The sequence below is a fragment of the Buteo buteo genome, chromosome 1, assembly GCF_964188355.1.
Source record: "Buteo buteo chromosome 1, bButBut1.hap1.1, whole genome shotgun sequence".
NCBI lineage: Eukaryota > Metazoa > Chordata > Aves > Accipitriformes > Accipitridae > Buteo > Buteo buteo.
This window is the reverse complement of record NC_134171.1, coordinates 18,843,230-18,868,753: the sequence shown is the minus strand read 5'-3', so window position 1 is coordinate 18,868,753 and position 25,524 is coordinate 18,843,230. Positions and strand designations below refer to the sequence as shown.

Here is a 25,524-nt window from a genome sequence, read left to right as displayed (position 1 = left end):
TCATTGTAATTGGAACTTACTTGGTAAGAAAGGAGGTATGAGAAATGTATCAGTTTCCTACGCATGGATGACTTTTACCTTTACAGCTATTCTGTTTGCGCAGCCTCTGATCTATGACTAATAGAGATGTATAGTTCTGTCTTTCACCTCTGTCTTTTAAATGTAGTTTCTAAGATAATCAATGTCTTGATTTGAATTTATTTAGTACAAATGGAAAACGTGTCTTCTTGCATTATATTTGTGAGACACTGAAAACTGACAAGGGACGTAGGCATTTGACTATAAAAGAGATTAAAAAAGTGGGTGATGCAGAGAGTTTGAATATCTCTGTGATGATCCAAACAGACTTATTGTAAGTCCATTCCATTTTGCTTGCTTCCTTACTTAACTTTTCCCACCTGTTCTAAAGCATGACAAGGGCCAAAGACAACATAATCCTCTCAGTTATATCTCTGGAACACCATGTATTATGAAACAGAAGGTTTCACACTACGAGAAATAACACTTTAGCTTGGTCGAGCCATCTCTGAGTCACCAGTGTCCCCCATCTCACAGAATCAATAGGATGTCTTCAGTTCATTGTGACCCATTCAGTTCTATGCTGAATCCCTGTGTTTGTATTGTAATGAATAAAGGCAGATTCAAGATTAATACAGACGAGCAGAGAGAAAAAAAACCCCAAACTGAGCACGAGTGACAACGGCACAAGTGCAAGAGTATTTTGCCCCTCACATCTGTCCTCCAAAGTTTGTTCTTGCAGATGAGGTAGCTTAGAGCTTAAATATGCTTTTCACACACACACACCCCCCACACCCCTCCCCTCCCACCCTGAGTCCTAGGACAGCAAGGAAGATTTCACTAGCAGTCAGTGCAGTTGCTTTTCCCTCAAGATGTGACGACTGTCTGTAGAAGTCCTTGGGTTACACAGTATGTTATCTTAGCAAGAACAGGATCTTTCCAGATGCAGATGTTCTTTCTGACCAAACAGAAAAGAACCTGGAAGAAAAATATAGGTCAGTTAAAGGTTCCCACCTAGTTCTCCTGGTTAACATGAAACAACACTAAAACCATTTGACCTGTATCCCTCTGTGACTCTGAATATCAAATAGGGGATGGGTTGCTCTACTGGGTAACAGTGCATGAAACATGCCCGTTGTACTGAAAGGTTTTTACAGAGGGGCTGAACCCTCTGCACAAACGGTGTCTGAACAGCAGTGTTGTGGACACGAAAAGGATGTATATACAAAGAAGCACTAACAACTTGTCTTTTCAAATAGACGCAGTGATGACACCTGAACAGGTTGTGCCTCATGCATATAAACCTGTTAAATTTGTAGTGTAGCAACACCAATAAAATAGAAAAAAATAAAGGAATTTCTGAATCTTACTAGAAAATCAGATAGTAATAATTCAAACTGGAAATTAACATCTCCCTGTGTTAGAAGACTCCTGTGACTTGCTTAGCCTTAGTAAACTAAACAATCGACAACTGCATAATGAAACTCCAAGCAAGTAAACCTAGAAGCTGGATATCATGTCTGCTGTCAACAGATTTCTGTAAATCATCTTTTTCTATCTAGGGAGAGTTTCCGAACACATGTGTAATGCCCATAGCTCAAACCTCCATTTTTTAAAAAAGAGTTATTATTTACCAGTTGTGCTTCAGATCAATTGTTTACTCAATTTTAGATCACTGAAGAAAAACTTTAAAAAAACCCAACAACCTTGCCAAGGCAGAATTTTGTTATTATGTTTCAAAAGCACTGGCATTCATTTACTAGGGACTTAGAGAGAACTTTTCCATATTTCAAACAAGGCTACGTGAAAATCTTTTAACAAACTGAGCAATAAATAATGCTTATATTCATTATGTATTTCCTTCAGGAGTGAGTCAAGAAACTTGAACCTTTTCAAATATAAGAGTAAAAATGATTTGGAGGTACAGTTTGACAGACCTAGCATATAGTTGTCAGTTGTCACAAATTTACAGACCTTAATGCATTCAGCAGAGATACTCGTTTCAATTAGTCTCACAGCTGCTGGCAGAGATTGAAATCTTCTTTTTGAAAGTTAATAATGAACTCAGTCCCTACACTTCTATTCATGTCATGACTTACTGCTGTTCATGGAGATACTTCACGTCGTGTTCACTAGGGAAGAACTGTCATCTAGCATACCAAGGACTGCCTTTACAATAGTGATTGCTTATTTCTGAATTATCTCTGAAAAATGTATATGCTAAGTCGCTAATTAAGCAGTATATAAAAAGAGCGTGACTTTAATAACCACCCAGCATCAATAATAGTGCAGAACACCAAATACCTCTGAAGTTCTTCTTTACTCTAAAAAAGTCAGTATTATATTTTGGTGGAATTGCATTGCTCTGTGTGCTTGTCAGTCCCTCCTGTCTGGAGCTGGCAGCACCGTGTCCTGTGCTCCGGTGTGCTCTCCGTGGGGCTCGTGGTGAGCCGTGCCATCAGTCATGCCAGGCTGACACTTGATGCACGGTACATACCTTCTGCCCTGCCAGCCAGCTGCTCAGTGTAACTCATCTGCTGGTAGAGCTGTTTTCTACCACAGAGCTTTCACGTGCATCAGTAGGTGATATCTGAGGAATATAAATGTTTATGTACTAGAATATGAGCAGCAAAAGACCGTCTTTGGCTACAGCTCACTGCAGTTACTTTTTTGCTGCGTCTGGACTAAGCATTACAAATCTTGGTACTTGAATTATGTGAAATTGTTGGATTTTGGTTTCTGGGTAATCACTAACATTGCAGAAGTAAAATTTGGTGCAATGCACCACTGATGATGTTGTCATTTAAAAATTTAGTGACCTTTAGACTCCTCTTATTCTCCTTTCTCCCGCCTGTCCACTTTTCTTCATGAGGTGAATAATTCCATATTAAATCCTGTACTAAGCTGTCTCCCTGTTACGCTGCAATTCAGGGACACAAAGTGGACACACATATTTTCAGGTGGGCATCCTAAGCCTGCAAAATGAGAGAAAAGGGAATAAATACATCTTCTGGTGATACTTCTGGATGGTGCAGTTCAACCATTTGGGTCCTGATTACTTCAAAACTTTAAAGACAAAATCTTATTTTTGCTGGACTCAGGGATCTGTTCTGGATCCCAGGAATTTCCAAGTAATTTGGGATCTTTATAATTTTTTCTTGTTTATATTCCTGATCAATTTAAACAAAATCAGCCATGTGTAGGTTTTGTCAGAAAGCAGTGAAACCATCAAAAGTCCTTTCTTGATTTCAACAAAACTAATTTCTGATTAAAAATATCTTTAGATCTAGATATGTGCTAAAAATAAACACTGGCAAATCTGCAAATAAAGCAGCAAATCACAAGTGACAAAGCATCAAGGTCAAGTCTTTCAGTGTCATGGATGTTTATTACAAGCCTTGGGCCAACCTGCGCTTACCTTTGAGTGAAAGTCCAAAATCCAGTATCTAACAGAGCCCATATTCTTTAGATCAGCTGGACATTTGTGCAGTTGCTCTTCACTCCGATTATGTGAATGATTCTCATGTTAACTTTCAAGTAAGGGAATTAATTCAACCCAATCAATTCCATTGTGAAATATACTTAAAGGACCTTAGATACAGTGAGCATAACAGAAGAAATAGGAGCCAATAACTCAGAAGACAGCATGATTCAGTAAACACAGCATGAAACTAGGAGTCTAAAGACTCTAGCCTTTTGGCTCTCTGGCTGGCTTATTAACTGCCATACACCTTTAAAAGCCTTAACTATCACACTAAAAAGCCTTCTGGGTTGCAAGAGAGTATTATACCAGTGCTTCACTGCCTGCACAGGCTCCACATTGACAACTGCCTAATTTAATGTCTCTGGTCTGACAGCCAAAACCTTTTAGAGTGTCCCTGGCTATCTGAGAGATTGCTTCTCAGCCTTTGATCAAAGCCTCCTCCAACATGCTCTGGGAACTAAGTGGGGAGCAGCAGTAGGGGGGCTGGTGGCTGTGGGAAACTGAACTTTCCCAGGAGCTGAAGATAGCAAAGTTCATCCTTACAGGAGAGAAAAATGAATGCTGAATTCCTCAGCGTTATGAGTGAAATGTGTGTTCTGTGAGCAGTGTATTTGAGTCAGACCGTTTACCCCTCGATGACTAAGCTCCATATCAGTCAAGGGGAAATGACAGTAACCTCATGCCTCAGAAAACACTGATCTGGGAAGCACTTTACGTGGTATTTCTAACAATTATTTACTTGTTCCATTTACGCATCTCTGACACTGTGACCGGCTTCACTGTGGCCTCACAAAAAGAAGTGTCAAGAATAATTTTTACAAGTAAACCCCCAGTAGCTGCATATAGCACTATTTGTCTCTGGCATGCTATCTACCACCAATTACAGGCATCAGGGCAACAGACACATGATTGTGCTTGTGATTAAAAATGCCAGCGCTAAGCACTGGATCTAGGTGCACAGGAAGCGTATTGTACAGGCTACCAAATTTGGATTAATAGGCAGGAAATCCAGGTTCAATAACTAACTGCCATATTGTCCTGCTGAACAACCCAATTCATCTCACATTCTTTTTTCACTTCTTTTCTAAGTTTTTAGGGCATAAGCTCTTTGTCAGCGTTTCTCCATGTTCTGAATAATGAGTCCCCAGTAAAAATCACAGTACAATGGGTGATTCATTACTATAAACAAAGTTTTAAAACAGGCAATGTTTGTTACCTTCCTCCAGAGCAAGATGAGAAAGAAGAGTGACGCAACATAAAACAACAGAGAACTTGAATGTGAAAGCAGATGCAAAATGAGATTCAACTTGACACCAGAGAGTAATGGAAAATTTGTTTATCAGTTTTTAACTACCACTACAGACTCACCAATTCTGGATACTTGTAACATTTAGCTCCTGAATTTATATTGTTATTCTTCTGGGCTAAAAATTGTGCGTCTGTTAAAGTCAGCTGCAGGACTTCATTGATTTTAATGGAACATGCCCAAGTGTCATGAAGATTTTTTTGATCCTCTTCATGTGTTTTTCACTATAAGAGTGGCTTCTCAAGGATTCTGGAGCTCTGGATAGAAATGTGGCAATTAGAGTTTAGTTCAGCTGATTTGTCCCCCACCACATTAACTGTCTGTGATGAAAAGAACCACACATTCCTTCAGTCTGTCAGACAACTGTAATTTCATGGTAATTGGCTCTAAAATCTTCCAGTCCAGTCCCAGAGGAAGATATTCCCATGAGGCAATACCAAAATGTAGTCTAATTATTATTTTTTTACTAGTAGATAAGCAAGTACGTGTTCCTGTTGCCCTGTGCTGGAAAAATCTGATCCTTTTTCTGGTTTCTTCAGAATATTTTTTCTTTCCTCCTACATTAATAAGCCATGAAAGAGTATGCATCCCAATCAAGGTATTCCCACCATTCAGCTGGGAGCATGCAGGGCCTCTTCAGAGCTCTCAGTTGTTCAACAGAGGACCTGAAACTGGAGGTCTCAAGTTTTGCTCTGCAAACAAAATGCCTTTCTCCATTTGGTCGTTGCCTTCTGCATTCAGAGTTCCTGGGAGCAGCTTCTTTTGGGAAATCTCAGGGCACTCTAAGAAGTTTTCTGCTTCATTTCCCAATGAAGACCTAATTAGGATCCCTTTTCTATTAATGTAACTGTCTCAACACTAAAGAGTCCATGAACAGGCTAGAAGCTTATGCACAGGGTTCAATTATTTTTTCTGTTTCTTATCTCTAGTATAATTCTCCAGATTTGGGTCTCACATCATCCCTCAGACTTGATCAAATAACCACACTGAATCTGATTTGCAAAAAATCCACTTCCACTAGTGTTGAAAATAAATAAATCAAGTCATATAGCATCTGCTTCACTGAACAAGAGATGTAGTACCATCCCCTGTAATGGAGCCCAAGTCATAACAGCCTTATTTTCTTATTCTGTTGTCAGAAGCTGCAGTTATGGAACAAAGACAAATTTTATGTGCCATAAACTTAGAAGGCTTTGCAAGATGTTTTTGTGCCCAGCAATTTCAACCTCAATGAATCTCCATAAGGAATGATACAACTATGAGAAATGAAATCTCTTTCTTAGGCGTACCCTGTATGATAGATAACTCTTTTTCAGATGTGTCTGATTCTCTAGTTATCTTTTTCCCTTCTTGTTCTCCATTTTAACTGGGAAATGTCTTCTGTTTCTTTTTTGTTTCTTTATGCTGTTCATGTTTTCACAAAAAATATGCCAGCAAATACCAATCACCATTTATTTAGGTTTATCTCAGTATTCAGTTCCAACAATTTGACTTATGCTACAAATTTTAGATATGCTGCCAAAGGCAGTGTATTGAGTATCCACATATGAGACAAGGAAAGCTTCAGAACAGTCTAAAGGAGATTTATGCAGTTTATTTAGATATTTTGCTGTGCTAAAAATGTTATCAGTTCATCTTCCTGACTAAACTTCAAATTCTGTTCTCATGCTTTTCTCACATCTTTTACTGAATTATAGAAACAATATCTCATTTGTAAATAGCAATGGTACATCCTCCCCTGTCTTATGGAACTGTTCATTCCTGCTTCTCAAAGGCATTTAGATTTATGGCCCAAAGTATTGCCACAAAGCTCACTCTGCCCTTCCATGATCACCATAAACAGTAGAGCTCTAGTGGTGAAGTATCTTCTCCATATTGTGGACCAGTGGTCTGGGGAGCCCTTTGGGCAACAGAAGAAAGGAGATGTTGGTGTGGTGGGCTGGCAGGCTGGACGAGCACAGATGTGACAGCGAGGTTTTGGTACACAGGGAGGGGAGCCTGTGACAGACATTGAATGCCACAGAGCCTCCAAGATGAGGCACATTGGCCTCTCTCTGTGAACCGGGAAGAAACATTTCTTCCCATGAACCGCGTTGCGCTCTCACTCACAGCAGCTTCATGTACGTCATTGCTTCAATTGCCTCTGATTTTCACCACTGTACTTGGTCAATCAGGTCCTACTTATGCTAGCGTCAGGCACAGTTTTATAAATATTTATGCAGGTAAGCACTTTTGTTCTTATGTTTGCAGGGCTGGGGCCCTGCTTAAAGAAAGTGTTGTTAGTAGTGGAGAAAGCAAAAACATTTGTTAAAGGATAAATGCATTATTACATAAAATATAAATAATTAGTGCAATGTTTGATTTCCAGTTTCTGACTTGCTCACTGTTGACTTTTATGCTCTTTGCCATTTCTGTGAGCTGACAGGATTCTGTAGGAGCTGAAATTCCTCGGTGCTTTTCATTGTAGTTAGCACTAACCAAATATTGATCTGTCTGCCTTTACCATTGCACATCTTTGAAAGAAACAAAGAACTACTACTCTGAAAAATACTGAAATAACATGAGTTAGGACACACTTTAAGACTGAGTGTTTTTCATACAAACATGTGTCCCAGGGATGCAAAACTCGCAATGTTCTTACTTCATGATTAAAATGAAAATTTGATTTGGTGTCAGTACTTAGTATCCAGTTGACTGACAAACACAAAAAAATGAGATGAGCATTTTAGATAGAATATAGTTCTTTTTTTTCACCCCTGACACTGAGGTTGTTTCATAAATACCTTGTGCTAAATTCAGGCTTTCTCATTTTCAGATATGGTGACCTGGGTTCAGCTGGGACAGAGTTAATTTTCTTTCTAGTAGCTGGTATAGTGTTATGCTTTGGGTTCAGTATGAGAAGAATGTTGATAACACACTGACATTTTCAGTTGTTGCTAAGTAGCGTTTAGACTAAAGTCAAGGATTTTTCAGCTTCTCATGCCCAGCCAGCGAGAAAGCTGGAGGGGCACAAGAAGTTGGCACAGGACACAGCCAGGGCAGCTGACCCAAACTGGCCAACAGGGTATTCCATACCATGGGATGTCACGTCTAGTATATAAACTGGGGGGAGTTGGCCTGAGGGGGGCAATCGCTGCTCAGGAACTAACTGGGCATCGGTCGGTGAGTGGTGAGCAATTGCATTGTTCAACCACTTGTTTTGTAATTCCAATCCTTTTATTATTATTGTCATTTTATTATTGTTATTATTAATCATTCTTATTTTCTTCCTTTCTATTCTATTAAGCTATTCTTATCTCAACCCACGAGTTTTACTTTTTCCCCTATTCTCTTCCCCATCCCACTGGGTTGGGGCGAGTGGGTGAGTGGCTGCATGGTGCTTAGTTACCGGCTGGAGTTAAACCACAACATATAGCTATAAAATATTAGTAATCATGATGGTGCAAGTCTGCTAACCTTTAGCAGAAGGTTGTTGGTACAGTTTTCTCCTCAGTGAACCATCCACTCTTTAAAGGTACAAGGAGATTCTAGGGAAAACAAAAACACCAACCAAGCTTCTGAATTCTAACTCCCTTGTGTAAGAAAAACAAAATAAAGGCCTCCATGGTTTTGAAGTAGGGAATTGACCTATACTCAAATATTGTTGTTAGGGACTGGTTATGTCCTTCATTTTGCTCAAGTTGAATCACTTGAGCGGGTCTAAGGGAGTGCACCTGAGCGACTAGCATTTGCCAGCAAGGAGCTAGTCCTCCTCCTCTCACCTAGGATTTCAGTCAATTTGAAGGGACTCGATCAAAAGCACTCACATGGGAACGTGTGAAAGGCAAGTTGCAGAAGAAATGCTTACCTAAATACGGCTTCTCCCAAGAAGCAGAATACCTTGTCTTTGCCAAAGTATTTACAGCAAACTGCACCGCTCAGTATCTGAAGCATGGGTTCTGCTACGTTTAGTTTGATTATAGCTCCTGCCTATTTGTGAAGTCCGGATTGTAAAATGCCCTCCTGTAGTGACAAGTAAGGGCAGAAACAGTAATTACCTTTCAGATGCCAAGGACTCACCCATAAAGTTTGGTGTTTCAAGCTTTGGGGTGAGCTTTTAAGTTCAAATCTTTAGTCATGTTGTTTACTGTTGTTTTACTGCCAGTGCTAATAATAGGAAAATAAAAATTACACTAGTTAGTGGGCATTGCTAAGCAAAGAACGTCGCTGATTAAAAGCGTTTCTGGCATCTCGCCTGCTGCATCATGGAAGCAGCCAAAGTGTTGATTGTTATTTACTGTGTGAAGCCACACATGCTGGATGTGAGCCAATTCCTTTATTTCTGCTTGTTTTCTTCTGAAAGTGCCATAGCAAGTAGGGGCTGGGAAAAGGCTTTTGTTCGTTAGACTGTCTTCCAGTGGGAGGCTCAAAATCTTGCACATCTTTGCTGTGCCGTTGGCCAGTATTATTGTAACTCTTCTACACATGGCTAAATAGAAGCAAGAAGTTTTGTCTTTTACGTGATGAGACGAGGCTTGAAAGGAGTTTTTACATGTATTTCACCAATGGATGTCAATGGAGACTGATGCTATCAAATGCACTGACTTCCACGATGTTCCTAGAAATGTAGACTGTTGCCACTGAGCTATAAAATGAGTCAACAGCTTCTGTGACAGAAATGATAATGCAACAACCTGAGATGTTGCCCTGTGAGCCTTTGGCTGAAGTAATTCTACTGCACTGTAGATCAGGGAGGAAAGATCGAAAGGAAGGATGTCTCTTTAGACCCAGTAATTAGTGCACTCCATTTGGGGATGCCTCCTGCATTCTATAAGGCTTAATTCTGCAATAATTGAAACCAATAGCAAGATGGTTTAGGAGGAAATTTTGGCCCTCTTGAAGTCATCAAATCAGTCTGATCTGAGTTATACCTTTGGTCAACATATTTCATCATTCATCACTGTTTGGTTACAACATCTTTCTATATGAATGCACAGAAGTTATTTTTAAAAATGTAAACCAAGAACTGTTTCAATAAAGAAGAGGTGCTGTGAAAGCTTTTTTTTATAGCCTACTCCTAAGATGAGAAACCTAAGATGAGGAACCAAATCAGAAAAAAAACCCTAAGAACTAATTCAGTTTCAATACAGGAGGTTAAATTAATAGCTGTCCCTTTCCTGATAACACAAAAAGTAGAAATCATAATTGAAATTAAAAACACCAGCAGTTTTCAATGTAATTGAATTGAACACAGGTTATTCATTAGAGAAAATGAGTGAAAATCCGTCAAGCTAGAAATAGGTCATTATAAGCATACTCATTCATATATATAATGTATATTGTACATAGTGGGGATAATATCCCACAGATGAAAAGAATATTAATGCTGGCCTTAAAATTAAATTTTTCATAAGAGTAATTTCAAGCAGTGTAATAAATAAAAATTTTAAAAACCCACACCACCTTGTATTTTTGAGCTTTTAAAATCCCTACTCTCTGAGTATCTTCATGTGTCTTACACATATTAATGTACTGGGACTCTCAACTCTCCTACAAAGTAAGAAAAGCTTCACTAATGTACTAATTAATCTTCTTTTTACTCCAGGAAGCTTTTTTAGGACAAAAATTATATTCAGTTCTTTTAGCTATAACTATGTTTTAAGTACACTTTGTCCTATACTTTGTATGTGTTCTACTTTAAATAGACATAGCGTAATTATGGAGCATGAATTATGCTCAAACAGAGAAAAAAAACCCTGATTTAGTCCATTTCTGGTTTCTCTGGTATACCCAGATCTACATAAGCTTGAAAGTTCTTTGTTTATCAGTACAGCATTAATAATTAATTAATTAAAATAAATACAGAATATAATTTTAAAATGTTAGGAAAGTTAGCAAAAGTTTTCAATTACTTAAGGGAATATGAAAATTGATTTGAGTAAAAAATTCATGTTTCTGAGTTGTTTGGAAAATTGTCTTCTCTCTCTGAGAAAATTAACTGCTATTCTATTAATGGGTAAGTAGCATGAAGAAGGCGGCAGTTCTGTTTGTTGGCTAGAGTAGCTGGTAACCTGGCTACTAAGCCAGCATATAAGATTGTAAAACTGGAGGGAGCTCCCCTGTCTAGCAGAGGGAAAGAAATGACACTTTCTTATTTATACCGCGTGTGGTTTATGTTTTTAATGTGAGATGCTATGATGTTATGAAGCCTCACTTTTATGGTTTCATCTGCACAGACCACCCCCAGAACAAACACTTTTCCTTTGAGCCCTTTTGGTTGCCATTACTGATGACCAGGCATCCAATGCACACGTGTTCAAAACTTTCTTTTCCCCATCTCTTCCACTGCAGCCTGCCTCTGCTCATCTTCCCATCTCTGCACATTCTTGGTAATTAGCAGCAGCTCCTTCAACAGCTTTTCAGAAGAAAGGCAGGTAAGGTCTGGACTTGTGCTATTATATCATAGGCCTGGCCAGACCCCAAAATGATAGGTATAAAGATAGAATAAAGCCAGTTGTCATCCTTTATGAGCAGTTTGAGACACTGTCCTGCCAATCATCCTCCCAGTCCTTTGACAAACTGGCTTTTATAGTAGGCAAACAGCAAAGCTTAAGAGGAACACAGAGGTGGGGGAATAATGTAATTGCCTGATCAAAAGAGCCAAAGTAGGTATCATCTCTTCCGTAGTCATTGCAATTATCTCATACATGCAATGATTTCCTAAAAACTTCCTCAGAGCTCCCATTTGATGTCTTGATGTGTTGAATGACAAATCTATACAAAGGAAACTAAATGTTTCTGTCATTCATCTAGCTTCAAAAAGAGGTGTTAAAAAGTGGGAGCCCAAATACTGACAATGCAGCAGTCCAGAAGACGCCAGTTCAAAGAAGCTGTTCAGAGAAATGACTGTCTATAATAGATTACGAAGACATGGAGTTTTTTTCTTATAATTCGTAGGAGAAACAGCCCCTTGAAATTTTACCAACACCTAATGGACAATACTTTGCTTATAGTTCAATCTCTGTGAATGCATTGCCCTCTTGGGGGGAATCTAACTTTGGCAGGAAAACTGCTGCTCTCCTCTCCCCACATCTTCTTCTGTTATTTCTTCTTCTAGAAGTATTTAGAGCAAAGGAAAAGAAAAAAAGAAAAGGAGCACAGATATGTTTGTCTGGTATTTTTTAAAATCTGTATTAATGAGAAAAGAAAAAGATCTTTTGAACTATCTAACTATTCCCAGGTTAGTTTTTCGAGTCTTAATTTCTAGTGCTTTATTCAGCCACATTTCAAATATTTCAAGAGAGAGGGTTTCTCTGAATTAGTTTTTTGAGGCTGCTTCCCAGTCTAGTGCATGGCTCTTTTAAGCATATCTTCTGAGATATTTTTCAGACTGCATTTGCTTTTCCTTTAATGACATCGAAACTTTCTTTCCCTCAGAAACCTAATTTTGTTTATATCATCTCCTTTGAAGTCCCGCTAAAATAATTTCACTTTTATTAGCTGCTGCAGGTTTTTTCCCTGCTTTTGGTGTTTCTCCTGCTTTGGCCAATAATGTGATCTGAACTCCAGCAATGCCACCGAGCCCCTTTTCACGAAGATCACTTCTGATATGTGTTCTGCTTTTTTACTGAAAAAAACCCCAATATCAGAAGAGAACCCTGTATTCTAGAAGTACTTTCAGGACATAAAGTTAATCACACTAGCACTCACTTCAAAAGAAATAGGCAATGAAATCTATTCCTGATGAAAATATCAAGGACAAGTAGATTTATATTTACTACAGAGAAATGAGTTACAAAATTACAAACTTATTTATTCTCAGCATGCAGCTCCAAGATTAGTCAAAACTTGAGCTTTGCCCTGTTGGTATTTGGTAAATACATCTTTAATGCTAAAGGTATTCCCAAGTAATATCAATACAATACTGATGAATTAATGTATGAATTATATAAATGTATTAAGTAAAAAAAAATGAAGTAATTACATTTCTTATGGGGAAAACATCAGGCCAGATTCACAGCATGAGAGAGAAGAGGCTGTTGCCGTGTCCTTATATCCATCCAGCAGAGAGACTGAAGATGTATTCCCACTAGGCATACGCACATAGAGCACACATATACATCACATATATACCTATATACCTGGTCAGCCACACAGTTCACAGACAGCACCAACAGCCTTATCCTGCTCCCCTCTGTGGCTGGGCAGGATGGAGGTCCACTAATGAGAATATGTATGTATATACACACACACATACATACAGCGTGGATCCCTCCAGCAGCTGAGCTCAGACATTGGGCTCAGATGCCCAGTAGCTGCTCCTGGATACCAGTTTCCCCAGTTGTTGGCACCTGGGCATGAGAGCCCTGGAGGCTGCAGCCCCACTCCAGTTGCTGGTACAGACCATCTCATGCGCACACACAGCTGGCCAGGACTCCCTTGGTCCCCACTAGCCAACCCCACCAAGGTTAACCTGTAGAGACCCCCTCGTATCCTGGCTCCCAGATCATGTCACCTGCTCACCAGCTCATCCAGCTTGATCTTTGCTAGCACGCACACACTCACTCACACTGCCGCAGGCCCTCCAACCCATCGTCTGACCCCAGCTGCAGCGCTCGTGCCCCTGTATACACCCGAGCACACACAGAATGGAGAGCCATCACCCAGGGAAGAGCTGGAAAGGAGCTTAAGAAGAAGACAAGACAGACTGCCCTGGGTGGCCTGGGAGCAGCATTAGTTGGGCTCCCCAACCTGCCATTGTCTCTTTGTGCTCCTCTGCGGGTGGGCAGACGAGCTTTTACCACATAACCTAACAAAATCTAGCATACAGCCAGGAGCAGCATGCTTATAAAATATAAACAATTTTATTAAGTATGAATAAAATATAAACAAGTTTAGTCTAGAAGTGTATTAGCTTGTGTTTTTGTTTTCTACTCTGCTTGAAGTACATTCAGTGGTCTGCAGACACAACTAAATCGTTTCATACCGTGTCAGCTGGATATTAGCTGAATTACAAAGCTGTAAGGCATAGTAAAACTGTAAAAAGCCAGTTCCTACATTGGCCCTAGAGGAATAAGGTGCAGCAGCCATTGGATTCTCTTCTTCCTGTGTCTGCAGGCTACGAGGTTTTTAGACAAATTTAGTGTATAAACGTCTCCTAACTAACATTTCTCATGTGCAGGTCCACATCAGGACATTATACACTACCATTAATTATTTACAATTAAATAAAACACCTAGTCAAAATAAAACTTCTTCTCATCAATAGCATACAAACTTACTTATATCATCTTTGAATAGTTTTCTTTAATGTCCAAATAAATAATTTTTCAGTATTGCTTCTGCATCCCAAATTAAGATCACCCTTTTCTCATGGCCCACAAGTGCTGCAGTTGCTGAGAGAGCACTGGGTTTTCCTGTTCGCCATGAGAATTTACCATATCGATGTAACATGATGCTATTGCTTATGCTCCCTCCTGCTGGCAATTCTGAGTTGCACCTGCTTTTTTTCCAGGAAAGGGTTCTCTCTCTGCATCCTTTCTCTGGCTTATGCTCCAGAAACAGCACAAGGCAAGATCTGACACAAAGTGAGAATGCAGAAGAATATTAGGAAAGATATTCTTTCATGCTTTTCACAGAATGTACCAGTTCTTAAAAGTGAGCTGGGGTTTTGGATCTGACTGGAAATTTGCATCTATCTGATGTGTTCTTGGTTTGATCTTGGACTGTTATGTCTGACAAATGGGGTAATATTTGGTGATAGCCTGATTAAAGGTTATCTGTGAAGGAGCTTCTGAAACGAAAGAGAAGATTTTGAGATGTGGGGATTCAGAGGGGGGTTGATAGACCTGTTCTTCCAAGAACTAGGAAACAGAGACTGTGTGAAATAGGACGTGGTGCCCTATTGCAAGGATAAAGAGAAAAGAGACAAGCAGGAGTAGGGCAGTAGCCAGAGGACCTGAGAAGAGGCTCCGGGGAGAGCTCTCCCTGTGGAGTGGAGGGAAATGAGCGCGGAAATGAGCGCAGAAATGTCCATAAACAAGATCCGTCCTTCGGCAGAACCAAGCAGCTCCGGAGGAGCCCAACAGATTGGCAGATCTGGGAAAAAGAGCTTGGGCTACCCTGTGTTGGAGGCAAACTGGGGTATTATGTTAAACAGCAGGTACTCAAGGAGGCATTTGAAAGAAGCTGTTGCAGGTTTGCAGCTGTAGGAAGGAAAATTAAACACCTCAGAAACCTTGACATTGAAATTACCATCGCCACGCCATTGTAGCTCTTTGGCTTTTATGTCACTTCCGGTTTTTGTTTTCATTTTGCAACTATAACTTTGTGCAATATAACTTTACCATCCCTGTTCAGCCAATTATCCCATCTAAACATGAGATAGATGCATTTTTAATGACCCAGCAGCTTAATCATAAGAGCACTTAGAATCATATTTGTCATTTCAACAAACTCAAACCATTCTTTTAATGCGACACTGCTTATTTGAGAGAACTTTTTCTGTCTGCCTCTGATCCTCCCACCCGCACCCTTCTGCTTTTGTAACTACTTATCCTCCTGGCTGCAATCAGCCTATGGCTACAGAGCCGCTGCCTGAACAACACCACTGGGAAGCTAAACACTGTTATGTGAAGTGAATTGGCAAAACATATAGAGGCTATTGAGGGTCAGAGGTCTAGATTTAGGTTTTGAAAGTGGCAGTTGGTAAGATTTATAAGCCTAGTTGGTTTTGGATCTAGTGTCGCATCTGTATAACAAATATCTAATTGGCTCAGCTGCTGCGGTAGAATGCCTGATCAATGCTGCTCTGGCAAAAGTCCTCAGGGTGGATGTCATGCTGATGTCAACGTGTCAGCTTGTGTCAGGGTACAAAAGGGCCCTTTTAGAGTGACATTTATCTGGTGTTTCTCCTTCTTCCAAGGCATAGTGAGATCATGTTAGACATGTTTTACCAAAGTCTTTACCTTTTCCATCCTCAGAAAGACTGTTTGTACCTTAGTTTCTGTCACAACCCGTGCTGGACAGACCACGGAGGAGTCATGGTGAGTTCAGAATTCCCTTGGGTTAAATTAAGATGAAACGACACCAAAAATCAGTTGATTCTTTTATTCATCGCTGAAGCAGCCTGAACTTGGAAGGTGTAACAGTAGGTGGTGGGGTCTCTCACAACAGGAATTGGCATGAAACTACCTCAGTAAACCATGTAACCCGTGGTGACCATGTACATCAATTAGGGAATAAGGAGAGCCCTCCCGTTGAGTCATGAGGTTCAGAGCAGACCCCCTTGCTTCCTAGACTCCTTCTCAGAGAAGGGCCCAGAGGTGGCTGGATCCACTCCTAGTCCCAGACTTGATCAACAGTTTTATGTCTAAAGGGATGAGGTGTAGGGATTATGAAAAAGGAGAAAGATAAAAAGAAAAGAGACAGATTTCACCAGTCCTGGATCCAGCATTGGTACAGCCAGTCTAGAGGTCCAGTTCTGGAGGGCGTGCACACATGGGGCTTCAATTCTTTTACCATCTCCTTGCCCCTCCTTCAGGCAGGCACTCGAACTCTTTAGGCTAATTTGTGCTTTCAGAACCTTCGGGAAATGGGTCGGTGGGTTTAAGGGGCATCCTCCGGCATGGCCTGCCTGTCCTGTTGCTGATTGGCTTCTCACCAACAGTTCGTTGTTATGCAGGGTTCATTGTTATGCAGAACTTGCCCCACCACAATGTTTGGGACATTAACTCTTTCAGTCTGTCACAGTTTCTTATGGGCGCTACTTTTGACATATGTTTTATTTTGGAGGAGGATCAAGATAGGAATAGTTTGTGAACTGAGTATCACTGGGCTTATTCCAGATAATTTATGTAGTTCTTAAATACCTTAATGAATGAATTTTCAGATCACCTGAGTTGCCTTGTGGTTAACTTTTCTATAAGCCTAGAGAAAACACTGTACATTTCAAGTATAAACTTTGCTGATATAATACATTCCTGTAGCCACGCTAAAAAAATGCTTCTATCTGATAAAACATTGACTAATGGTTTGCTGATAATTTTACTGAGTACTTTTACTACATAGCCACTGACGTCTTGCCATGGGAGGCCAATATAGGCTAAATACACATCAATGTGCATTGATTAAACACCAAATACATGTGTTTTTTTCTGAGTAAAACTAGATGTTTAGTCCAAAATCACTAATTTTACTTCATAGTGGGAGAAATTAATTAGGTATTGCAAACCATGTGAATTGCGTAATTATAATTTGGCTCAGTTTTCTGCAAATATGCAAGTCATAAGAAGGCCTATGTTTCAATCACATACAGCAGAACAAACATTAGATACAGCAAATTTAAATCAACCTTAGGTATGCAGCTTTGGAAGAAGGGAGTGCAAAAAATTAAAAGTTAATTTTCATAAACCTTAAAAGCGTTAAAGACTGAAAAATCACAAGCTTCAGAACCTATTGTCTCAAGTCTCTAACCCGTATCCTTCTGTCCTGGTCAGTACATTTCTGTTCATAATGGCAAATTATCAAGGTCCACTTACCAAACAAAGCCTCTCATCCCTTAGAAAAGCTCTGCCACATACACAGACAACTTTCCAAGGCTCTTCAACAGCACAAATTTTCACTGAAGTTAAGGGCTGTCTCAAGCATCACCACACTTCAGGGCACCAAGAAGAGTGAAAAAGTTTTTCCTGGTGTCTAATGTGAGCTCAAAAACCTCAGACTGGAGCCACTGAACTTTGTTAAATTGTCTGCCCCTCCTAAGAGTTTGGTTCCTTTCTCTCTGTTACTGCCCTTCAGGTGGGCTGCCATTAGCCTATCCCTTAGCGATGGCCTAGACTAAACAAGCCCAGCTCTGCTTGTTGGCCATGTGCTCTCATCCCTAGCAGTCTTCACAGCCTTCTGCTGGACCTTCATCAGTTCCTCCACATGCCTGGGAGAGCCCCAAGACTGTCCCAAGTAGATAGAGAGAGTAACTCCCTCATCTTGCTGGCCTTGGCCCAGTAGGCGGTTTATCTTAGACGCAGTAAGAATTCTTTGTGGGCCCATACTCAGCTTGACATCCACTGTAACCCCACACCCTTTTCGGCAGTGCTGCGATTCAGCCGGTCACTTCCTAGCTGGTACTGGGACAAGGGATGATTTCTTCCCAGATGCAGAACGTTGCAATTCTTGTTGAGCTTCGTGAGGTGTCTGTTGGCCCAGATTTCATTATTAATCTGGCCTAGATTATGTTATTACATGAAGGCCATTTGTTAAATTCTCCTACTGTTTTGATCAAAGCCCTATTATACTCAAATGAAAAATTAGGAACTGGACTGGGCTATGAAAAGCCACTGTGGGTTTAGTTTGTGGGATTTTTGGTAGACTTAGCTTTAAAGTATATGCATGCTATTTCAAAATTATGTATGTGTTCTTCTATTAAGTTCTGTGGTTTTGGAAAATTTAAATTTTCAGTCAGAATAAAAATACATGCAAAAAGAGAAAATATTATCAGTTGGAGATAATTAAGTCAATGGACATGAACATATATCTAAATTGAAGCAGAACGAAAACTGACAGCGGATAAAGCATGGGATGGAGAACCTGTCATGCAAAAGCCTATAATTAAAACATATTTAAAATTGCCAAAGCTCCTAATACAGCTTTATCCATCATACAAAATTGTTTGTTATGCAGACAAATGTCTGAGCTTTGAGTTTGTTTCTCCTTCATTCCCTTTCCTACTTTTCACTATTTCTCCTTTTTTGTGTCTTTTGGGGTTTGCCTCTTGTCTAAAAGGGGCATCGATTAGGTAGTAAAGAAGAACCCACCTATTGCAGTATTCTTAGACATACTGAAGAAAAGACAGCTTAGACAGCATGAATCTTGTAAATAATTTACAAGTTTTGGAGTGGTTCATAAGACCATGTGCTGGAGGTGTAATTTCCCAGCAGTAAAATTGCAAGCCAGAGAGATCATCAAAAGGCAGAATCATATTTATTATTCCCTGCCTCATTTTTTCTGTCAGTTTATATTATTTTCTCTTTAAAGGAGGGAGCACTGGACTCGGGAAAAACCATTCAAGATTAACTTTTCCTCCTTTTATTCTCCAGAAGGGAAATATAATACATCATTAATGCAATTTTAAAAGACTGTCAAACAGAATTTTTCTGTAACAAAATAAATTATATACAGCTGGAGGAAAAAAGAATATAGGAAATGGTTTAAATAAGCCTCACATTTTTCTTTCAAACTATTTAATTATTTTGCTCTCTTTTATAAGAGTTTAATGAAAGGTTAGAAAGATTTTTTTAATTATAGTTGATACAATGGAAGAAGTCAGCAATAACTTGACGTAAAGCCATGGGGCATACTTAACAATTGCAATATTAAATCTCTTTCACTGAACTAGAGAAATCTCCTGATAAACACAATAAATCCAGATTTATGAGTCAAGAAAAGAGCAGTCTTGGAGATAAATGATGTTGGCTACATATATATTTAGACTAAAATTATTAAGAACAGAAGTGTTCACTGTCTTGTAGACTCTCAGAGGAAAGATCCAAGCTAAAGAAAGAAAAGTTTGAACTGATATTTCTGATAAGAGTAATTGGCCAGCATTACAGATTTTTAATTAATGTCATTAAGATGCCATTACTATAGACCACCAAGGATGGAAAAGGTAAGGTGTTACTGGCAATGCTGTAGTAAAGAGCATAGGAAAATACAGATGGTCAACCTAGGTAAACACAAGAGGTCATTCCTAGCTCTTCTAATATGTAATTCTGTGAAAGTAGGTTGCCTTTTTCAAGCAATGTTTCTTTCAAACAGTATGGTGAAACTGGAGTTCATTAAGTGACAGAAAAGCTTACTACCTTTAAATGAGGTGTTCAGATCACGTATTTCTCTAAAAACAGGCTGCTAACTTGTTTTGAACTTACAAAGCATAAATCAGACAAATTTTTCCAGAGTACCTTTAATTCCCCTCTAACATCACGACGTTTAAATGCAGTCAGGAAATGGGAGTCTTACTCTTCACAGCTTCAGACTGAGGACTGACACAGTTGGAGTCGCTGGCATTGCCTATAAAAAGGGGGAGAGCACTCTTTGCAAAATGAGCATAGCGTGAATGTCTTTCTCATCCAAGGGAAAGGTAGGAGAATCACTACATGTTAATAAGCTATAGAGTTAGATGAACTTAAATGCACATTCAGTCACTCATTATTTATTAAGTGTCTCAGAAAAATTAAAAAAACCACCAAAATCAGAGTTGTATGAATTCAAATAGACAGGTTTTCTTTTTAGTTCACTCAAAATATGCCTAGCTTTTTGTCTGAAAAGAAATTACCCGCAAAACAGAAAGAAGCCACGGCTTCTTTTTCTGAATTCTAAAATACTGCATTGTCCTTTCACACTCCCACCCATTTCAGGGAGAAGGCTGCACTCTTCCTCCTTGGGCAGGTCTGGGAATGATGTAGAGTATATACCGATGTATGCTTGGAAGAGGAGCTTATCAAATACCTTTGTTACTTTTTCTACATTGAATAACTATTATGTTACATCAGTGAGTATCTGAACACTTCACTGATGTTTTCTTTACTGTGCTTCAAATACAAGTAAAAATACTGCTTTTTTGCATGCACTTACAGAACTCCAGAAGGCTTCAGATAAAAAGACAGGCAGCGTAGTAAACCTGCTAGGGACCACAGAGACATGAGACCATCTGACTACAGTCTTTTGGGGAGCTGGTAAAGCAGAGAGAGATGTTTTAGAATGCCTTCACACCCAAATACATGACAGGAGATGCCATTTCAATTAACAGTTTGCTCCTTACCTGATGAAGGGTAGAGATGCTAGATTCATTTCACTCTTCCTCCCGTTCCCTAAAGGCTTTGGTTTGAAGAGCAGTGTGGCCCAGCAGTCAGTACTTATCTGGTCTTACAGAGAACTGTGCTCTAGTTCTGCCTCCATCAGTGACAGCCTCTGTGACCAGGAACAAGTAATTTTGTACTTCTGTCTCCGTGACTGTTGTTTGTCTGTCTGTTCTGATCAAACAGGATTTTTTCTTACTATGTGTTTGCACATGCTTAGTTATGGTGAAGAGCTGATTTCGGCTGAGGATAAGTGACATAAATCAAAATAATCCTAGATCTACAGATCTGATGTTTTTTCCAGGCAGTGCATTCATCTCTCAATTAGCAAGATTACACTATTTGTGTCTTAGCAGAAGTTGTCACAACTATGAATATCTCAGTGTTCCTTATTTGATCTAATAGAAATATCATTTGCTGTCACAGGAAAAGCTGTTATTACACTGGTAAATGATGTTACTCTATTCTTTATCTTCATTTAAAGCTATTTCCTTTCCCCAGTTTAGGACTAGGAGCACACAGGTTTGAGCCATCAGTCCAAATAGCATAGCAATAGACAAAAATAAATGTATGAACCTTAAAACTTAATTTGTCTTTTCTTACTTACCTTTTTTTTTAGAAATACTTTCCTTTTAAAGAGCTTGCCAGGCTTTTTTCACCCTCTGTGTTAAAGAAGGAATTAAGGCAAAAAGGAATTAAGGCAAAAAGGAATTAAGTGCATTGCCTGAAGTCATCTGCTCAGTCTGACAAATTCAGGACTAGAAGCTGGCTGTCTGGTCTTTGATGTTTATGTGTGACTTAGTAAACAATACAGTATTCCTTCTGCTTTTCCTACCTCTTTACCCAAGTCATTTTTTGTGAAGTCACTGCTCTAATCGTCTTTTTTCTTCTCCTTCACTTCCTTTTATTTTCTTTGTAATTGCTCTGCTCTGACACTTTCTGCTCTTTCTTTCTTACATATTTCAGTTTATGAAAAAGTTGTAAGAGGCAGAAGGATCTGCAAGGTTTGAATAAGATCTTCTGTGGCAGGATCTTTTGGATTCATTGAATATAACTCTCCCGGTAGAATGTTCTGCATGTTATATCAGTCAATACCTAACTGCAAATTCAGTTTACATTCCTGCTTTGTTTCCATACCATACAAATGCTGCTTGCAGCTGCGGGACCAGCTACCCATGGCCCACAGCGACACTGGTAGCTCCACGCACTGCAGCACAGTGGTTGCTGCTCACGTCTGTCACTCAGGTGTCAAGACTGAAGCTGAGATATATGGCACAGAAGAAATTTTTGTCCCATGGGAACTCTTTAGCAAGGTACTTCAGCTTGATAAACATTTAATGCATTAATATTTGGTTGAAAGTGAAAAATCGGACATGGTAAGCTCTCAGAGTCAAATACATATTCTGTATGGTCTCATGAACAGATGATTTGAGTGGACCAGATTGGATGGTATTCATTTCTTGTCTTTCACTTTTTTTCAGGAATGCCCCAGTGGTGTTGTCAATGAAGAAACCTTTAAAGAGATTTACTCTCAGTTCTTTCCACAGGGAGGTGAGTACTTGGCAGACGTAATTAGTACTACAGTGAACAAAGAGTTATGTTTGTCAGTTCCTAAGTCTGACAAAAGAGCCTGTTGTTCAAATGAACAAGATTGTTGCCTCAAGCTCTTGTCTGAACTCATGGGTACTTCTTTGATGACTGGACACATTTTAAAGTATATCTTTCTGAATTAAATGCAATGATACCTACAAGAAATCAGTCTTCTATTATGAAGTTACTACCTGTGTTTGGATACCTTTGAGAACCAGGTTTCTCCGAGTAGGATATTTCTTTTTAAACTTTCTACACAGTCTTCACCATTCTCTTTTATTCCACAAAACCTTTCACAGTAGGAATGAAAACCATAGGAGGCACTACAGGTACCCTCTAATATCGATGGCAGAACCCCCTTGACTTCTGTGGGCTTTCTCTACTTGAATGAGGGCTTTTTTTTTGCTAACTTTAATTTCAATTAATTAATTTCCAGGGGTTTCATTAATTTCATTAATTCATAAATTTCATTTATCTTCATTACCTGTTATTGCAATGAAGGTAACACAAAACAGTTTTTTGCCTTGAACCTCGGATTTTCTTTTAATTTGAATTGGTTTTCCTCTCTTTTCTTCCTTTTGCTTTTACCATTCAATCCTCCCTCTTCATATTCTTCTACAGCTCTTCAATCCTGCCTCTTCATCTTCTCCCACAGCTCTTGAGATTTGCATGTTTCCCTGGGACTGTTCATAGCTCTTTCTTTTCACTTGTATTAAAAAAAACCCCACACTTAATTGGTAGGAACAAAATGTCTCTCAATCAGTTTTATTTTGAATAAAGACCTAGAAAGTAAAGAGCAGCATTCAGTGTGGATTACCATCACTGAAATCCTTAACAAGTAGGCACACTCAATAGGGAAGAACAAAAGGCTAAAAGAGTTGACCTGCCTACTGATTATTTCTATATCTAAGCTTTTAAACCAGGCTAACAATTACAGTTTCAGATACTATATTTTTTAGTTGCCCTGGCTAGTGAAAATAATTCTCTGCCTGTGATTTACTACACCTTTAGTACACTTGAAATAATAATAAAAAAATTCTATTTCCTATTGCTACACTCAAAATTGTTTGTGGGCAAAGAGAAAGCATACCTTTTCTAAAAGTAAAGCTAAAATATGTTGTGAGAATAAATGTAATCTTAATAGCCTTATCTTTATTATTCCAGACCTAATTGTTACAGAATGGAAAGAAGATTAATGTAGTTAAAATTGATATATACTCAATTCTCAGTTTCTACCCCTTTTCCTGGTGCTAATGCTTACCCTTCTGCTGCTCCTCTGGGCCTTTAGGGCAGTAGTGTCATTTGGGGGAGGAGGTGGGGACTGCAGTGGACTGCTGGCATCTGGAGTCCTTCCCTGGGAAGATCAGGATGTTCATGTGGATGCTTCCTTCTTCCTCACTCTGGGATTCACCTGGGGTCTTTTCTGCATGTTTGCTAACATGTTTTTACACCTTTCTTTTTCTCCATTGGTTTGCAGCTCTGCATTACACCCAAATCTATTATAGGTGGTGACTTTTATATGTGTTAGATATTATTTCTTTGTCCTCTTTGCTACCCATAAAACCAGTTTTGTCCAGCTCCACGCCTGAGTTTCTTTAGCTGATCACGGGTGAGTTGCTTACAGCAGTGCCAGCCTGCGCCCTGTCCCTTCTCATCCCACACCTGCCCTCCTCTGCACTGCATCCCCTCTCTCTGCTGCTTAAGGCCTCTGCTGCAGTATGAGGCAAAAAGTTCTTCTCTCCACTGCATCATTACGTTAGAGTCGTAAATACCTACTTCTACATAGAATAACTGCCTGGTTTTGCTACCTGTATAAAGCTATAGTTGCACCACACAAGTAAAACCAGTGCGCCTTAGAAACCTGATCAATTTGAGAGACTGCTGTCACAGCTAAACCTTGGGAAGCAAAGCCGCAAGCTGACGAGCCTCCGTCCTTGGACAAGCTCCCTGTAACACTTGTGTCTTCTTAGCAGCAGTGGCAATACTGCGTTACTGGGGCACACGGTTATACTGTTCGCTGCAATTCCAACAATGCCATTACTCTATCTGCAACAAAGGAGCTACGCTTTTCTGAGGGAAAAAAAAAAAAAAAAAAGCTTTTTCTTCTTGCTTCATTTAACTTCAGTAAAATAGAATAAAAAGATTTTTAGCAGGGTAGAGAAGTATTGAATCCAGATAATTCACCCATCAGTAACAGATGTTGTTGGGCACTAGTAATTTTTAGCTTTCTTAATAAAGCTGTTTCAGACTTCTCGGCAAAGAGCACCAAGAAGTGAGCATCAGAAGCTATCCCCTTCCTCTCCCCATCCTCCATGGCCTCCACGCAGTGGCGTGCAGCCTTAGAGGTACATAAAGACAGTACAAACAAATGTGAAATCCTTATGTAGTTTCGTCAAAATTTCAGGAAAAATATTTAGTGGAAACAGCAGAAGAGCTGAATCTCCTTCAAAGAGTAACAGCTCACATCATTAATCCTTTAATTTCTGTGGGCCCACTGTGACTTGAAGTGTTTTGTGTAGGTTTTGTACTGGTTTATAGGTGCCTGTGTTGACTTTTGCCATTTTCTGAGACATATGGGAGCCAAAGTTTATTCTTTGCTCCTCACATTAGCCAAGGTATCTTCAAAGCCCAATTAATTGTCTGTATTTGCATAGCCCTGCACGCTAACAACAGGGTCAGATCATCATATTTAAGTGTCTATTTAAACAGCCAGACCAGAGACTTAAATCTTTGAATGTATTGCCAAAGTATTGTGTGCAGCTAAGGCCTTTAAATTTCAGTTGTGCTTAAAATATTGGTTCTCTGTATTGCTGAATATTAAAGAGGAAAACAGAAGTTTGAAAGTTGTCCCCAAATTAAAATGTGTATCATACTTGTAGATCTGTGCCCCAACTGTCCATGTAATGCAAAACCAGATACAACATGATGTATCTTCATAACGATTCATATCCAAGCAAACAGAATGATGTTGTGTAAGATTTTAAGCTTCAGGGTGACCAAGCAATCACCAAAAAGTCATTTTTCAATGTCATCCATCAAGTCACTTCATCAAGCGACTTTCAAGACTATCCAGGACAAGGTACAGGAGGAATAGAAAAAGGACAAGGGGGCTGCAAGAGTAACAAAGGAGATAACACTGGATTGCAGTAAAAGCAATGTATTTTAAAAGCAGAAGTAGCTTTGTAAAAAGCTTTCCATGTCAAAAAGGCACTCCAGTAACTTCTTTTTAGAAAACCACTGCCATACAGGTGAATGAATCGGCCCCCTGCGCTCATGTAATGGATTGCCTGAAATAG

The 25,524-nt window shown here is 39.4% G+C and overlaps 1 protein-coding gene across 4 annotated transcripts in view; it reads left to right on the top strand.

The window, feature by feature from the left end:
• The window catches only part of KCNIP4 (potassium voltage-gated channel interacting protein 4), a 230,105-nt gene that overhangs the window by 184,169 nt on the left and 20,412 nt on the right, over positions 1-25,524 (top strand). For all 4 annotated transcript variants that reach the window (XM_075023812.1, XM_075023792.1, XM_075023819.1 and 1 more), the window contains one exon: positions 22,120-22,189. In XM_075023812.1, the coding sequence (XP_074879913.1) occupies positions 22,120-22,189 (70 nt within the window). The remainder of the gene's footprint in view (positions 1-22,119; positions 22,190-25,524) is intronic.